This window comes from Pocillopora damicornis, chromosome 10, assembly GCF_964200805.1.
Source record: "Pocillopora damicornis chromosome 10, jaPocDami1.2, whole genome shotgun sequence".
Classification (NCBI taxonomy): Eukaryota; Metazoa; Cnidaria; class Anthozoa; order Scleractinia; family Pocilloporidae; genus Pocillopora; species Pocillopora damicornis.
The window spans coordinates 3,187,750-3,205,075 of NC_142679.1; the positions used below are offsets into that span (position 1 = coordinate 3,187,750).

The 17,326-nt window shown below is 36.9% G+C and overlaps 2 protein-coding genes and 1 long non-coding RNA gene across 6 annotated transcripts; 2 read left to right on the forward strand and 1 right to left on the reverse strand.

The window, feature by feature from the left end:
- Positions 1 to 44: 44 nt before the first annotated feature.
- Positions 45 to 10,242, reverse strand: LOC113684721 (arrestin domain-containing protein A). 2 transcript variants are annotated; one of them, XM_027202114.2, is made up of 12 exons: positions 10,103 to 10,242; positions 8,917 to 8,990; positions 8,252 to 8,374; positions 7,659 to 7,721; positions 7,110 to 7,219; positions 6,595 to 6,722; positions 6,163 to 6,259; positions 5,419 to 5,579; positions 4,932 to 5,007; positions 4,256 to 4,351; positions 2,908 to 2,995; positions 45 to 2,614 (listed from the first exon to the last, which is right to left on the reverse strand). In XM_027202114.2, the coding sequence occupies exons 1-12, from the start codon at positions 10,168 to 10,170 to the stop codon at positions 2,565 to 2,567; spliced, it is 1,134 nt and encodes a 377-aa protein (XP_027057915.1). In that variant the 5' UTR covers positions 10,171 to 10,242; the 3' UTR covers positions 45 to 2,564. The 2 variants fall into 2 exon arrangements, with proteins under 2 accessions (XP_027057915.1, XP_089040661.1); XM_089184535.1 differs by lacking the exon at positions 2,908 to 2,995.
- Positions 10,243 to 10,487: 245 nt separating this feature from the next.
- Positions 10,488 to 12,916, forward strand: LOC113684720 (uncharacterized). Its single transcript, XM_027202113.2, has 2 exons — positions 10,488 to 11,444; positions 12,308 to 12,916. Exons 1-2 carry the CDS (start codon positions 10,488 to 10,490, stop codon positions 12,527 to 12,529), a joined length of 1,179 nt encoding a protein of 392 aa, XP_027057914.2. The 3' UTR covers positions 12,530 to 12,916.
- A 331-nt stretch (positions 12,917 to 13,247) lies between these two features.
- On the forward strand, positions 13,248 to 16,579 carry LOC149038489 (uncharacterized). Of its 3 annotated transcripts, none has more exons than XR_016180343.1 (4): positions 13,248 to 13,596; positions 14,115 to 14,250; positions 14,379 to 15,956; positions 16,090 to 16,579. It is a non-coding gene; the product is annotated as an uncharacterized LOC149038489 (long non-coding RNA). The 3 variants fall into 3 exon arrangements; XR_016180342.1 differs by having other exon boundaries at positions 16,431 to 16,579; XR_016180341.1 differs by lacking the exon at positions 16,090 to 16,579 and having other exon boundaries at positions 14,379 to 16,030.
- The last annotated feature ends 747 nt before the right edge of the window (positions 16,580 to 17,326 follow it).

The window sequence follows — 17,326 nt, forward strand, 5'->3', positions numbered from 1 at the left end:
ATAATAGGAGTACCGAAGTACCCAAATAAAACAATTCCAAGTGCTTTTGCAAAGAATATTTTAATAATTTTTTCAATTCAATGTAAAAATGGCTTAATTACCTATGGTTAATATCTGTAACTGTTACTCATTGTTATAGACAACTCAATACACAACAGTGTAAATCCTTGCTGTTAACTCCCTGATTTTCTGAATTAAGAAGAGTTTGTCCACTGAACTTTAGAACAAAATTAATATCCTTAAAATAAGAAAGAAAAAATTCCACATATAGCTGGATAGTACTAAAATATTATGCACATAATAGTGGTAAGGCAGTATTGCCAAGTGGTTAGTGCTCTAAACCCACCTTAAGGTTAAATTTTAATCTTGGTTTCTCTATTCCTTTGTTCGAAAGCCATTTTGGGATAATTGTTACTATTATTTGAAGAGCATCCAATCATCAAATCGTAGACCAAAAGAATTATACTGAACTTTCTTTTAAACTTTTCAGATCTGAAATCAGACTTCAAACTAGCCCTGGGTTATCTAAACCTAGCTTTGACCAACCCAGCCAGAATCTAGTGTTTCTGGGTTCAAGCCCTTTATGCTGCCACTTCCTTGATTTGTTCCCATTTTCCTTACATTCAACTCCTTAGCTGTGCTTTGAATACAACCAAATGATCTGCCTCCTGTCAGTTGGGGTTTTTAAACACTAAGTTGATCTATGTTTACTACTTTTACTGCCACTTTGTTTGCATTTTAGGGCCTAAATGAAAATTAATGAGTGTAAATCTGGGCTTGCCTAGAAAAATGGTGTTTGATTAATATACTATAATGACTACTATTATTATAAAATAGTGAACCTAAAATTAGTTCCTAAAAGTACCTTTAAAACTCTACAACTATACAAGTTTAAGTAAAATGTGTATTTTTCAAAGAGAATGTCTTCTATCCTGTTTTGTTTAGTATCAGTTCCAGGAAGTTTTGATTTAAACTCATCTTATTTGCTCTTCATATCACCAATCTTATCAAAATGGCTGGCGAATCTGTGTCACTAGCTTTTAAAGATTGTCTTTTTAAACACCTTGTGTAGGATCATTCTGATTAACCCTTAAACTTCCAAGATCTGATTTTTAATTCTCCCCTCTAGCTTCTACATATTTCCTTGTAAATTAATTACGAGAATTTGGTGTTAGATCAAGGTAACAATTTCTACCTGCCAAGTATTTTTGAGTATTCTCATAACCTATTTGCAGGATAATGTATGGGTATTAAAGGGAGAAGTAAGATGTTAATCACTTCTGGGAGTTAAAGGGTTAAAAATCACTTTAACTAAAGTCTTCAATTACCTATAGCTACAATTAGCTTGTTTGACAACAAATGAGAGCAATTTCCATCAGCTTCAAGCTCATTATTGTAAGTCACTACTGGTATTTGTGATAATGACAAGAAAAACGATATTAAAATTTAAATAAAATTCAATAATTTTTACACTTTAGATTTTGCCAGTGATACTATAAAGTTTTTCTACTGAGGGTTTATGGTCACTCCCACTAACTAAAGGGAAAAGTACTAAAATGTTTCAGACCTTAATTTTTATTCCTATCTAACCTCAAAAACCATTATCATCAATCATCAGCCATTTAAAAGATTCCATCAGGAGAAATTTTCCATTCAGTAATAGTTCAAGTAGTGTTCAATTAGCCAAATCAAGCACAAATATAGTAAATTGTGTGATAGTAACAGAGGAGTGAAAAAAAAATGCTAGAGGGGGTGCATGACCCAACCCAAACCTCTGTTATGTTCACTCTGCTGCTACAATCCTGCTGTTTATAATTTAGCTCTGTCTTACCAACTGAATGCCTGTGACAAGCTACCCAAGATTCTCAATGCTCTAGTTATAGGGGCTGACTCACCCACAGGCATCTCTCTATTTCTAGATATTAAAGAAGGAAGTTCACGAAAAGTGTGCACCAGGGATGGTGGGTGAACTCATCTCTGATACATATAAACGTTGATCTCAAAAACAAAAAAAAATCACACTTAAACAGTTGCTGCCGTCTTTGAATCACACATTAAGGTAACAAAAGTAAAAAAAAATTGATCATCAACTATGGAGCCTCTTGATTGTTAAACTAATTCTCCTTGTCAGCACCTCAGGAACTGTATAGAGAACAGTATGGAGAATATGCATACTGATGTTAGGGAGTAAAGGGTTGAGAGACTACTGGGATGAGCCAGTCATGAAAACATGCTATCCCAGACAGTCTCAGCAATCTCTAGTGGTTCAACAATTTACAGTCTAAGGTGGATTACCAAAAAGTTATATCATATCAGGTCATTTAAAGTTTAAATAGCTTCATCTGGGGACTACAATTTAATTTGGGGAAAAGCTGACTTTTCTGGCCAGCAAAACCTCCCAGAACATCGACAGTACTTCCTCTAATTATTATAACCTTGGCATAGCCAACTGCATTCTGACTAGCCAACTGCATTCTGACTATCACTACCTAAGGAGAAGCACTTCTCCATCATTAAGCAGGTTCACACAATTCACTGCACTGCAATTGGTGCTTGCAAAGTTCTCAGAAGGGATCTGCCTGAATACCAGGAATGTTGACAAACAATTTGGAACCTAAAGTGAAGAGAAGATAAACAAATTTTCTCTCAGTTTTTTGTTTAGTGTGAGATAGACATCACATTTTAACTTAACCCTTTAACTCCCATCTAAATTCTCCTTACTGTCTGCCATACAGTTCTTATGATTTTAGTTTGCAGAATTTGGTATTGGATCAACTTATTATCCCATAATTGATAATTTAATTTATATATTCTCATCACTTGTCTGCTTGATATTGCATTGATATTGTAAGGAGATATTCTGTCTTGGTCACTAATGGGAGTTTGAAGGTTAGAGTTTTAACAAACCTAATAAATGCTCGGGAACAGAACAGGGACCAGTGATTTTTATGACTCTGCAGTTGTAAACCCAGGGAGGTGGTTCCCATTCATTCCACTATAAGATAAACACAGTTAACATCACGTCAGAATCTATTTGCATTCATATAAAAAGCTGAATTTTATAGTTACACATAACTTTCTAAAGAAACTGTGGTGCTGCATTGGTGGGAGAGTATAACAAGGTAATTTGGTATTATCAGCTAAGGTGATAAAGTAAATTGGCCACCTTTAAGAGTTTCAAAGCTCATATTTTGAGTGTTAGCCCTTTGTCATTCACTCTGACAAAGAGCTAACATTTAAAACATCAGCTTTTAAACTCTTAACAGTACACAATTTATGTTATCAACTCAGTTGACAATACCAAATTGATATTAATATATATTATGCACTTTGATTGGGTCTAATTCTTGTGATATATTGGCGGGCAGATGCATAGATGACATAGAATTAACAAACTTTAGTTCCTTTTTAATACCATGTTAGCCTGCATATGTTCAGTATAAGATCACTAAAGACCCTTTTTGTTACCACATTTTGATCCCATCTGAGATCTATTACTGAATAGACTCATAAAAATGTATCCCAGTATCTGCTGCAGATATTGGGTTATCATGTCAACAACTTCACATACTATTTAAGAATTGGTTCATGCTTTAGCTTGTACTATCGAGTTCTGGAGCATGTGGGAAGTTTGGAGAGCACAAAAGAAGCGTAAGAGTTGCCCGAGGCAATAGCTGAGGGCAACTCTAGCTTCTTGAGTACTCTCCAAACTTCCTACATGCTCCAGAACTCGATAGTGCACAGCTAAAAGCATGAACCAATTGTTTTATAACATAGCCGGTGGAATTGTGCATCAAATCCGATGTGAAAAACGGACAACAATATCAGAAGCGATTGTTTGCAGTCTCCTTTCCTGTTGTTTCTCTCTTTTTCTGCCTCATTTAAGAACTCTAGCCCAAGGGAAAAGGTCAGAAAATTGTCTTCGTTTTGGGACTGGTGGGCCAAGTCTCTGTTTGTATCAATTATTGTCGTAAAATATATTATTTTACCTGCGCTAATAATGGCCTCTCTGAAAAAAAAAATTTCTGGTGAAGTGATTTGCTCACGCTATCAGCGTGCACTATTGGGATTTTGAGCACACTTACGTATACTGAATTTGATTGTGCAGCTCTGCTGGCTATGTTATAAAATTGTATATTAACAGTATGCTCTTAGCCAATCAGAGTAACTCATATCATAGTCATAGTAACTCTAATGTATAATAACAGTCATTGTCTGTGCAATGTTGTGCACTTATTTTTTTTTAAGTACTCACAGATTGACTGGGTGGTGATCGCAAAGTGATTGGCAACTGAGCAGAGATTGGAACTGCCCATCTGATGGCTATCTCAACATCAACATGGTATGTACTCTTGGAGGATGAAAAAAAAGCAAAATGAGCACCTGTTTACTGTTACAGTAACCACTAAATTATATGTCAGTTGCTTGACTGACCTGGCAGTAGACTGATTTAACCCTAAACTCCCAAGATCTGATTGTTAATTCTCCCCTTTGGCTGCTAAACATTTGCTTGTGAATAAGCTACAAGAATTTGGTGTTAGATCAAGTTAACATTTTCTACCTGATAAGTTTGAGTATTCTCGTCACCTTATTATTGGATATCGCATGGATATTATAGGGAGAAGTTACAAGTTAATCACTTCTGGGAGTGAAAGGGTTAACATCTTTGTGCAACAAACAAACAAACAAACACATGAAAGGAAAAACAAACAATTATCAAACAACTTAACTATGTGATTATCAGGTAAAGGTAAAGAATCTGATCCCACCGATGTATTAGCCAATGCATTAGTAGTGTGTCGGTGGTGTGTCAGCCAACATGTTGGCCAATGTGTTGGCTGACGCATTGGCCGATGCGTTGGCAGATGCGTCGGTAGGATCAGATTCTTTACCTTTACAGAAAATTGCACCTTGATAGTAAGCTGGATTACCTTAATAATTTGACCACTAGTAGATGGTTGAAATTCTTCCCGTGAGGACTCTTTCCAAAGTTCAAGGGGTACTTCCCTGGAGAAGAAAAAGATATAGTATGTCACATAATGAAAATCAAATGAGGCTAAAAGAACTTAAAGAAAGGTTAAAAGTAAGTCACTGCAGCAGGCTCCACTTGGTTTGCTATGCTACCAAAGTGTGTTTAGTTTCCCCTCCCTTCCTGCCCCCTTCCCCCTCCTCCCCCCCACTTTTGAGCAAGTGTCCATGCCATTCACTGGTTTGTTGCTGCTGTGTGGACAGGTGCCTGGACACAGGTTGTAACTCAGTTTCCATGGTGACCTCCTTCTTGTCCTTGCTGAGGGGATTTCTGGCCTTCTTAGTTACTGGCACCAACTTTCTATCACAATTGACAAAGAGTTATAAATTATTTTTGAAGCACTTTCTCTGATTAATTTGAATTAAAATTTCCAGGATTATGAGTCCTACATGTTTCTCAGCTGTTTTCCCTGACAACCATCCAGTGACTTCTCCTTCATGCTTTCTACAACACATGGACTCCTTGTCATGACAGTTGCTCTGCTATCTTGGCTGCTTACAGATGACGAAAGATCTTTTTCCTGAGGTTTTAGGTTTACCACTCTAAAAAGCTAACATGAAAGGAAATAGTACAAGATATAAATGAAAACAAATTTAAAAACATTCTATAGAAAACTAAGACATAGATTAAATCCTTTCACACCCAAGATCTTATTAGTATCTCATTAGTGATTCTTCTTACTGTCTGCTATACAACTCTTAAGAAGTGAGTTTGGAGAATTTGGTATTGGATCAACTAACAATCCCCTAATTGATACTTTTCTTTATTCTCATCACTTTTCTGTTTGATATGGCATTGATATTGTAAGGTGAAATTCATGTGAGTGAAAGGGTTACTGGTAACCCTTTCACTCCCAATAGTGACCAAGACAGAATTTCTCCTTAAAATATCAACACGATCTCAAGTGAACAAGTGATAAGAATATAGAAAAATATAAATTAGTGGATTATCATTTGATTGAATACCAAATTCTCCAAACTAAAACTATAAGCAGTGTTTGGCAGATAGTAGGGAGAATTACTAGAGAGATCATGTGAGTGAAAGGGCTAAGTCAAGGTTATCACATGCCAGAATTACCCAATAAAAAAACCTTAATAGGACAAGAGAAAAACTTTCAGCAGAACAGAAGTTACCTTAACAATAAATGAATCAATGTCAACATTGGAATTGTTCTTAACATCAATATGAAGGGAAGCTGTTTCTCCTGATGTGTACACCTTCTTGTCCAACCTTTGATCAAAGAAAACCAGATCAGAAACAACTCCATCTACAAGTTAATTTTGTAGCATACACCTCCAAAAGAATAGATAAAATAGCATTTCAGAGCCTCTACATTTCAAAAATAATTTTTCTGTGCAGGAAAATGCTCTCAAGACCCTGGGAAGCACCTCTTGAATTGTTAGCCATTTTCTCCAAGCAGCTGGCCAAGTATCCCCTGCATTATTGAGAACCCTGAGCAAGTTATGGTGTTGGCTTACGTTTACAGATGTATGCATGCTTGCTGGCATCACGTGTATATCCCACCTGAATGAACACAAAATATGTTACCCCCTAAGTAAACATACCAAGCATTAAGCAAAACATCCCCTTTTGGAATACAGCAACAAATTTTCACAGTTCTGCGATCTGTGAAAACTTCAGGCTCGACTGATGTCAGGGGAAGATTTTCATTAACTGTGATGACCTGTGAAGCCTGAAAAAAATGGATAGAATGTTAAAGAAATGATCATTGCTCATAACTACATTAAAAAAATCCTTTAACCCTTCAACTCTTAGAATTGATTAACATATGACTTCTCCCTATAATATTCATTCATCATCTAGTAAACTGGTACAGAGAATACACTAACTTAGCTCTCTCCAGATAGAAAATGTTATCCTGATCTTACACTACATTCTGGTACCTAATTTACCAGGAAATCTATAGCAGGTAGTGGGGAGAATTAACAATCAGATCTTGGGAGTTAAAGGGTTAAAGAGGACCATTTCTTTTGAAATGGAAATTATAACAAAAAAGGTTCCAGAAGGTAAAAAGATTGATGAATTTAGAACCACTTATTGTATTTGGACTTTGTCAGACCTCAAGAACTTCCCCTGATCCAGGTCTATCAACTTCAGCTATCACTTTATACACAATCTTGGCCTTCCATTTGTCCCCATTAGCTTGATTTCCTTCACCCTCAAATGATCCTGCCGATAAAAAAAACAAATTTAGTAGTTAGTAACCATTAGAAATAGTGACAACCATTCAGTGTTTGAAATCTTTTACCATCACCACTGTTGATAAGTCTTTAGAATACAACTCTCAAGAATCGATTGTAAGGCTCTTTATTTAATTGCAATTACAGCACCCTGCTGTTATGCTGTTGATGTGTTGTTCTAGAAAGTATCCAAATCACACTCCCCTCTAGGCCTCTGAGAACAACTTCTTATTGAAAATAACAAGCATGGGAAAGAGGAGCCTCTAAATCCATATTAATATTAAATGGCTCAGTAGTAGATCTATGGAATCATTGATGAGAAGGTCCCGCAGTAAAGCTATGTTCAACTGCTGTTAGGAGTACTTTAAATTTCTCCCTATTCTGAGCAACTATCAACCCTATCACAATCAAAATAATTTGTTCCCTACCTGGTAAGCCTTGTTGCAGCGTGTAATGGAAGGGATAAGCATAGCAGCCCATAGGTATTCCATCTAAAATAGAAAAATTAAAGTTGGTGAACAATTTATTGTGAGGCCTTCAAATCGATGACCATTAAGTCTGTTGGAGAACCTAGACAAGATAAACTGACCGAAGCTGGAGGCACTGAGCTTGAGAGGATAGAGACAATTTGAAAATTTTGACTTTACTCCTTTACATCCTTACATAATTAAGATTGCATATACTCTGTACTGACTTCTCTATATATTTTCTAAAGTGCTGACCGGGAGAATTTATCAAACAATCAAAAACTTCTTTCAATAATGACCATTTCCATTATTCTAAGTTATTCACTCTTAGGGGTCAAAGGGCTGACTCCCAAAGGTGATCAAGAAATAAATTCTCTTTCTAATATCAACACAGTTGCAAGCAAACAGGCTGTGAGAAAACACATGTTGATATTGAGTTGTAAAGGGTTAAACATGTGGTCACCTACCCCATAATTTGGACATCTCTTCAACAAGTTTTGGTTTCTTAATTTTGTTGAAAATGTGTTTTTCTAAGCTACAATGTAAAATATTACCAGGATATTCAATGAGTCGCAGTTCAGCTCTGAACATATCTCTCCTTGAATTTTTGGTTCCTATCTTCTCAACTGGTAACTGAGTTTCTACGTCTTGCTGTATTTCTCGAAATTCCCATTCACCTGAAAACCAATCACTCAATAATGAATGTGATCATTCCACAATTACACTATATCACCATATTCAAAATATACCACAATATTACATGCCAGAACAGGGCAATAATATAGGAGTAAAGAGGAGCAACAAAATGTCAGTACTGAATGACCCAGAGTTAAATTTATATTCATTTGTTTAGGCTTTGCTTATTAAGTAGCAAAATTTTAGGCACTTAATATATTGGCCATAATGACACTTCAACCCTAACATCATAATGCATATTCTCCATACTGTTCTCTATACATTTCCTAGGTTCTAACAAGGAGAATTTGTAAAGCCATCAAGAGCTTTGTTAGTTGCCAATCATCTCCTTTATTCTTGTGATTTAAAAATTTGATTTAAGGGATAGATTGTCAAGAGGAATTAGAACCTTTTCACTTTTAGGGACTGAAGGGTTGATGGTTTTGTTTGAGTTGTTTTTCATCTTTTGCACATGTTTCAAGAGGTCGATAAGATCCAGAGTTAAAAATTTAAAGAAAGTACAAATTTTATTGTCACAGCTTACATTTTTCATATCCCCTGAATTTCAGTTTCACTCCTCTGCATGGATCAGTGCTACAAATCCATAGATACACAGTCCTGAAAAAAATCAATTGATAAACATTATTTAACTCTTAAACTCCCAAGATCTGATTGTTAATTCTCCCTTCTAGCAGCTACACATTTCTTTGTACATTAGTTATAAGAATTTGGTGTTTGATCAAGGTAATATCTTGTAACTGATGAGTTTGAGTATTCTCATCACCTGTTTGCTGAATAATGTATGGATATTATAGGGAGAAGTTACATATTAATCACTTCTGGGAGAAATTAATTAGCTATTTAACCCTTACACTCCAAAGATCTCAGTAGTAATGCTCCTTACTCTCTGCCATAAAATTCTTATAATGTCATTTTGGAGAATTTGATATTAGATCAACCAATAATCCCTCAATTAATATTTTATTTATTCTCATCACTTGTCTTCATGATACTGTATTGATAATCTAAGGAGAAATTATATCCTGGTCACCCCCGGATTAATCACTCTGTAGATCTGAGACAAATATGAAAATGATCTTAATTGTTCTAATGACCTTTCAGTTTTTTGTTCCCCTTGCTAGATTAAATTCCAGGATTCTGATGCTTTTTTAGGAATCCACGTTGTTCCAGAAACATTTTTACCTTTGGTGGGAGGGCAGGGATGTATGAGCAGTGTTAATCTCATTTTTTTTTTCTAGTGTGAACACAATCCTAATTTGAGCACCCAGAAAAATTTCTGCACAGTTCCACTATGCATACAGTTCTTGGATAGAGAAAAAAAATGGCAAAAACAATAGATTGCTTTTGAGAAAAGAGCTTCTTTTTTACGATTATGGTATGTGGCTGTGTAGAAATCTTACCGAGCACCATTCTCTCCGCTTTGAAATTTCAGCCCTCTCTCCCTTCGTTCCACTACCATCTACTTCCTGTAAGTGACGTGTTTGGGCAATTTGCTGCTTGTCGACAGATGATGAATTTCGGCATGACGCAAACAAATACAGCTTCGAAACGAAAACTAATGCACGGCTAAGATTGACCAGTAAATTTAAATCTCAGAAAAGACTGAGATTTAAATTGAGGGACCTTGATATGTTAATTTGATCTATTATTGACAAATTTAAGGTGCGAAACGAGTTCTACAATAACAACAAGAAAAGACTGATTCTTACCCGTAAATCTTTTCTCCACCGATATAACTTCCTTTGTTTGTCCTTATCGCTATCCTGTTGATACTCATCTTCTACGACGATCAGTCTCACATACTTGAGATCTTCATTGTGTTTTAGCCCACAAGACTGATTTGGAAATCCCTTGGGTCAAAAAATGTTTGCATTAAAATATGCTCATCTTAACTCACTTTCTAAAGATGCGTCGTTTGCAGACGTAGTTGAAACACCTCGAATTTATGAAAAATGTAAATTCACGCCCTAAATTGATTTCCTTCTCGCATAAATTCCAAAACTTTCGAATCGAAGGATCCTGATCGTTAGTTTAGCGAGCTGAGGCGCCCTTTGATCAAAAGTTGAGGAGGACTAAGCCAGAATAAACACAAACATGGCGGCCCGCACGTGGTTGAGTTGTGGCAGAAAAATGGGGTCCATCTGGACAGGGAATGTCTTTGCTCTCTTAAATCCGCAAAAGTATTCGAGCAGTGTTGTCCAAACGCAGAATTACGTCGAAAGGTTCCTTCTTCTGGGCCATAGGAGTTTGGCAAGTGATTCTAATCTAGACGTGGAAACAGATCGAACTGCAGATCGAAGTGTTACAAACAAGAACGACTTAAAAAGTAACTCAAAGAATAAAGGTTTGCCACAAACAAGGCTACTTAAAGTGGCGATTATAGGAGAGGCAAACAGTGGAAAATCGACGTTAACAAATTGTTTAATTGGGGACAAGATCTCTGCGGTTACAGCAGTCCCTCATACCACACGTAGGCAGACAACTGGAGTGTTCGCACTCGGCGATGCTCAAATAGTACTACTAGATACACCTGGAATTGTAAACATCCCAACGGCCAGACGGTTGAAAATGACCCGTGAGCACATGCGAGCTCCAAGTGATGCGCTACATGACGCTGATGTTATAGCTGTTTTAATTGATGCTGCTGATAGGAAAAGGAGTATGGTAATTCCCGAAACAATTCTAACCAACTTGGAGAATCACACAGACTTGCCGTCAGTTCTGATCTTAAACAAGATCGATGTTGTCAAAGTAAAGACCAGATTACTTGATATAGCCACAGTCTTGGTGCATGACCGTGAAAAGGATGAATGGGGTTACAAAGACGAGGGTGGGTGGAGTGGGTTTGAGCATGTATTCATGATCTCGGCTAGAACTGGAGATGGGATCTATGATCTCAAGAAATATTTCGCTGTTAAAGCAAAGCCTGCCGATTGGCTTTTTCCTGCTGATACATCCACAGACCAGAACTTTGAACAGATAATGCATGAAATTTTTAGAGAGAAAATTTTGCAGTTGTATGAACATGAAATACCATGGCAGATCAGGCAGGTAGGTTGTTAATCTGGACCCTGTGGTCATCTTTGCTTATAAAAAATCGTGTGATAGTTTTATAAAATAGATATCCTGCAATTTACCAGCACTCCAAGGTGCTATCATTTATGTTCCCAGGGCAAGTAAAGGGTATGTAATACTGCAGCCTGGTTAGCTCTGTTTTAGAGTGATGGACTGTCATGCAGGAGGTCGAGGGTTCAAAACCCAGCTTGGACAAACACTCATGGTCAATGCACTCTGGCCAGAGTCCCCTGCAAAGTGTTGTAAAGTGCATTAGAGCATATTTCTATAGGGAATGTGCTTTGAAAATTTACCATTATCATTCTCTTTTACAAAAATTGCCAATCTGACAACTTTTATGTGATAATCAAGAAGCAAGTTCAGACAATTTCTTGCATAAAGTTTATGGTCAAAAGTTGTAGTTTGATGAATGTTTACCAAAAATAGTATTTGATATTGCACAAAATTTCCTTTTTCATTCTTTCAATGTTTATTCTTTTTCTTTGCTTTTTGTTTTTGGTTTTGCCACTCAATATTTCTGGTGACCATGTTATAATTTAACCCTTTAACTCCCAAGATCTGATTCTAGCCACTACACATTTTCTTTTAATTAGTTATGAGTATTTTCTGTGACATCAAGAGAACAACTTCGACCTAAGTTGGAGTGGTCTCATCACTTGTTTGCTGTATTATGTATGGATATTATAGGGAGAAGTTACATATTTATCACTTCTGGGAGCTAAAGGTTCGAGGTGCTTGATGGGTGAATTAAAGAAAAAAAAACTTGAACTTGGAGCCCTGTTCATCCATGATTTACATAACATTTTTGTTTCATATCCCATTGATTCTGTCACTTTCAGGTGAATGTATTGTGTGAAGCCAGAGAGGGCCATTGGAGAATTCATCACAAGCTATACTGCCGCACAAAGAGCCAGCGGAGATGTGTAATGGAAAAATTGGAACAGTTGAGACAATTTGTTTTACCAGATTTAGAAGATGCTTTGGGGCAGCCTGTGGAATTGACAGTAGATGTTTCATACAGTGCAAAAGTTGGCTTTCAGACACCTCTTCACACTTACTGAATATGATTTATATGATTTATATAAAGTCAGTTTGAATAACATGTAAAATATAATTTCATCCACAGTTCAATACTTGGTGAAAGGTCTGTGAAGATGGCTTATGAATCCTTTCCATTTTGAGAACAATGTTAACCTCTTTGACTCCAAAGAGTGATTATCATCTAATTTCTCCTTACAATATCGCCTCTGAATGACACATTATAGTTATGAGAATAAAGATAATGATCACTTACTAAAGAAGCTCTTGATTGTCAAACAAATTCTCCTTGTCAGCACATAAGGAAGAGTAAAGAGAACAGTATGGAGAATATGCATACTGATGTTAGGGTGTAAAGGGTTAATCAGTATCATGCAAATAAACCAAATCTCTTTTCTTGTACCCTATAATCTACAGTAGTACTAAATTCAGTCTATAGAGCACCATACCTTAAAACTGAAAAGAAAGGCAATATCTTTTTAAAGGCATGTCACTTATTGAGTTACTGTCCACTTGACTTCCAAGGGACATCTTACTGAACTATTTTATACCTTAATGAAAGGACTGTCACTACAAGAAAATCAGACAAAAGCTCTATTGCACTACAGACTACTTTAAATGAAGTGGGACCTAATTTTTGCAAATCAATGCAATAACAATCTGCAAATCGAGTGGTTGTTTCAAACATTACCTCATCATCTTGTGACGTCATTGCAATAACTTTTGGTAAGGCCTGGGGTCTATCAACGCCCAAGGGCCTGGGACTGATGAAGTGCCTGGGAGAAATCTATCGAAGCATTGAAGTACTGAGGAAACTAGCGTTTTGCCCTCTTACCGACTTTTCCTCATAATTGCCCTGAGCCGCTTGCAAATTACGATAACGTGTAAATCGTTACATTGACTCGATGTTTCAAGCAGTGATTCAGTCGATATTTGAGCCCGGTGTGAACAGCGGACTTTTGACAGCGATCAACGTCATATTCGTGTGTCTTGTGATTGTGCTTGTATTTCTTTTGATAAGTTTTGGTTTCAATATCCATGTGCTGATGCTGCTCATCCTTAGTACCGGCCTTCTTCTATCTATAAACTGGTAAGGATGAAAAGGAGTTCGTACACTTTATGAAACTTCTTGCACCCACATGAATTATATTCACTACAAACAAAGGACTTCAAAGAAAGAGCGCCTTCCCACAGGACTGGTTGACAATCAACCAGGAAGCGGGGGAAGCGGGAGGGGGCTGCTACTTGAGGATGGCTTTGGTCGGGATATACCACCAGGGTCCTTCAATCCTAACCATATTATAGTAGAAATCAGTTCATTTTCCTACTTTGTTTCTGACAAAAATTGGGATAAATTCTGGCATATTTATTACAGAAATCTTTGTGTGATGATTTGATTGTACAGGAATTTTTAGTACCACAAATTTGGACTGGGCACCACCAAGATCTCAACCTGTTCAAGCAGCTGAGTATACCTTGCTGTTATAACTCATAAGCATGAAAACCAAACCTTGTAAAATTTTAGATTCTACAAGGCCATTACTCTCTTAATTTAGTCTGTGAAACAGCATTTTCAGCTCTTTCTCACATGTTAAACATTTTTGGCAGGTTTGTTAGTGAGTTGTGGAGAACATCCAAATACCAGGAAAAAGAGGAAAAGAAGGATTAAAACAGAACTTTTGAAAACCAAATAGTCCCCTCTTTAAGGGAATCAAGTGTGTTACACCTTTGGGATTTGGTAGAGGTAAGGAAGTGTAAAATGATATTCTGTCTTGGTTTTCTTTGTAAGGAAATTGAGCAAAATTAAAAGAATTGAAAGCAAAGAGATTTCAAAGAAAAAGATACATGTTCAGTGTTTATATCCAATTATAGAGAACACCCTGGAAGGAACTGAATTTCATCTGATGTGGAAACCTCTTTCAGTGTAAACAGCTTGAAATTGTCCAGTGTTGTTGTCCTGAGACATAAGAAGCTGGCTAAGGATTACTGTGCAGATGAATGACCTATGATCGACACATCTGGCCGGAGATCAAAATGTATTGATTGCATGTGGACTATGTCTTATTAAGATTTAGATTTATTGAATTTGTTACATGGGGACATAAATAATAAGATATTTAAATCAATAAAATTATTAAATAGAATCATATGTATCAAACAGCAACTGAATAGACATCCAGCCCCAGTAAAAGTACATATTACCTTAAACAATGAGAAATTAAGTTGATATTAAGTTACTAAATAGGGGAGTATTTTAAGATGAAATGTATGGCCCTTCTAATTCACAGTCACACTTACACTTTTAACTTACATCCCACTGTTTCTGAAGATTATAAGAAAGAGTTGTTAAACTTTATAGGGCTAAAAGCCTGTGTTAAATAGTGTCTGTGCTGTCACCGTGTATTTTCCAGAGGTTTGCTCCACATAGTTGTTAAGTATGAAATACCCTGTTGGTTTGTGTAAAGAGGTCTCCGAAATTTGTAAAACCAGCCCAGTCATATGTGCCATTATCTTACACCTGGCTTCATTGAAGGCTCTTTTAGGTATACCCATAAGCTTTGATCCATGAGGAGATCTCACATCCCATCTCTCTTTCCCCCTCCAAATTCCCTTCTGGCTCTCAGTGCTTCCAAATACTTTAAAAGTCCCCTAAAATGACATCTTTCAAGACTACTGTCATGTAAAAAAGAATTATTAGGAAGTAAGCCCTTTTCAGGAGAGTTTATAACTTTTACCTCACTTGGCTCACCTGAACACCTGAGACTGTTTCATTTCCATGGCTTACTTTTTCATCATTCAGCATTGCTACATGATGCAGGCCTTAATCACACATATTTCAAATATATATTTTTAATGGTACAGAAATCATTCCCTTCTCCTCTCTCTCTCTCTCTCTTTCTCTCTCTCTCTTTCTATCTCTGACTTAAAAACAAACAAGCAAACAAACAAACAAACTACTCTTAAAAATCCCTTGTACCCAGAAGAGAAAATGTAGAAGTTTAAAGGGCATGTAAACCCAAAAATACATGTTTTTCTTATACTATGTAAAAAGTGGCGTAGAAAACGAATTTGAAATTAGTTTTGTCCAGTTCGACTTATTTTAGGAGAAAATCGGCATTTTCAACTGAAATTCCATTTCCGGTAAAAACAATAGCGAGAAGTCGTGACGTAAGCGGTGGAACCAAAATATTGCGCAACACATATTCCCCAGTAGAACTGGTGTGGGAGTTCGTGTAAGTAGCGGTAGTTCGGAAGATGTTTTTTCAGAAGATAGCGACTCGAATGCCTTAAGCTTAGTACATGACAGCGCTGGGGATAATCCAGAATCTTCAGGAGAGTCTGGGCCACGTCCTTAACAATATGAGCCGCGTAGGGTTCACCGAAGCGATCCGCACGAAGACAGTACAGAACATGTCGACAGCGATGCGACCGTCTCGGAAACTCAGACTGGTATTTAATTTACTTTGTGATCTATTTGTATTTAACATGAAAATGCAATAAAGCGAGGGTACAATCTAAAGGAATGCAACAGAATTTTTTTAAACTTGAGCTTCTGAGAGTGTTTTATATAAAATTATCAAAGGTGCGAGTGTGGAACTTGTCAACCAATGCCGACAACTCATGAAAGTGTTTGTTGTACGGAAATCGGGCAATTGTGACAAAATGGCCTGAAACCCAGATAAGTTGTATCACTGAGCATCCAGGTTTTCAGTCAATTTGCCTCGATTTCTGGGTGCTGGAGACGGCCAAGTACGCTTACAGGCAGCAGCAAAGCACAGATAATCACACCGGAAACGACTGAGCTAATTATTTTCTGTTTCATCTGTTTTGTTACATTTTGAGATCGATTTACTTGAGTTGTTTCTGCCATTGATTTAATAATACAGTACTAGAGCTGGTTGTTTTTCGCTTCTTTCCTGGCAGGAAATTTCGCTAAATTGCCTACAGATAGCTTGTTCGTTGGTGTTGGGGATATCTCGGCAAACACTTTAGGGTCGCTGTGCTATCTTGTGCGGTAAACAATATCCTTCATCTCAGAAGCATTTCCATCGATAAACAAGTTGTATCATGTACATTTCCTTGTGTGGCCTTCATAATTATCCACCCTGTTTGTGTTTGCTTCGATTTGAAATATTGAAAAGATAGTTTTGCAAGCTGAAATCAGGATCTTTTAAGTTGTACTCAAAATGATGAATATTGTCCTACTGACCTTTGAATGTATTTTCACTGCTGTGAAAACCGCGACACAAATTCTTCTGCTGTTTCTCTGCAGGGTTTCTCAAAGGAAGCACTAAGTGGGGCTGGCATGGATTTTCTTATAGAACATAAGGGTTGATTATGGGATCCTGTATAGAATTCTTTCTATAGAACCGACAAAATTCCAGATCACGTTATTACACACTGATATCAACGAATTCTCTTTCTTTGATACGTGTTTCGAATTCAGGCAAAGGTTCAGACATGTCAGTGTCTTTTACGGGCTCAGCGCTGGCTCCCAAACAACTGGCTTCCCCATAATCTTTCATTAGATGAGAAAAAAGATGTTTTTAGAGAACCAATAAAGCTATTGTTGTTTAATTAACGAAACGTTCTCATGTAAATCGATTTTGTACTTTCTCTGTTGACCTCTAACTTTTGAAGAGCTCAACTTCTTTCTCAGTTTGGTCAGCCACTTCCGAATCCTCGTCGTCTGCCGACTGTATGGGTTGTTTTTTCGTCTTCCGAATAATTTGCTTCTGGTGAGGCCTGAATCGTCGGTACAGCACCAGGAAGAAAAATGACTGCTACAAATAACAGAACGTTCGAACGGCTCGACGAAA

Coding starts and splice junctions, on each gene's coding strand:
- LOC113684721 (XM_027202114.2), bottom strand. CDS start 10,170: ATGAGTATCAACAGGATAGCGATAAGGACAAACAAAGGAAGTTATATC. Junction 8,375..8,916: donor ATTCAGGGGATATGAAAAAT/GTAAGCTGTGAC, acceptor ATTGGTTTTCAG/GTGAATGGGAATTTCGAGAA. Junction 2,996..4,255: donor GATCACCACCCAGTCAATCT/GTGAGTACTTAA, acceptor TTTATCTTATAG/TGGAATGAATGGGAACCACC.
- LOC113684720 (XM_027202113.2), top strand. CDS start 10,488: ATGGCGGCCCGCACGTGGTTGAGTTGTGGCAGAAAAATGGGGTCCATC. Junction 11,445..12,307: donor TACCATGGCAGATCAGGCAG/GTAGGTTGTTAA, acceptor TGTCACTTTCAG/GTGAATGTATTGTGTGAAGC.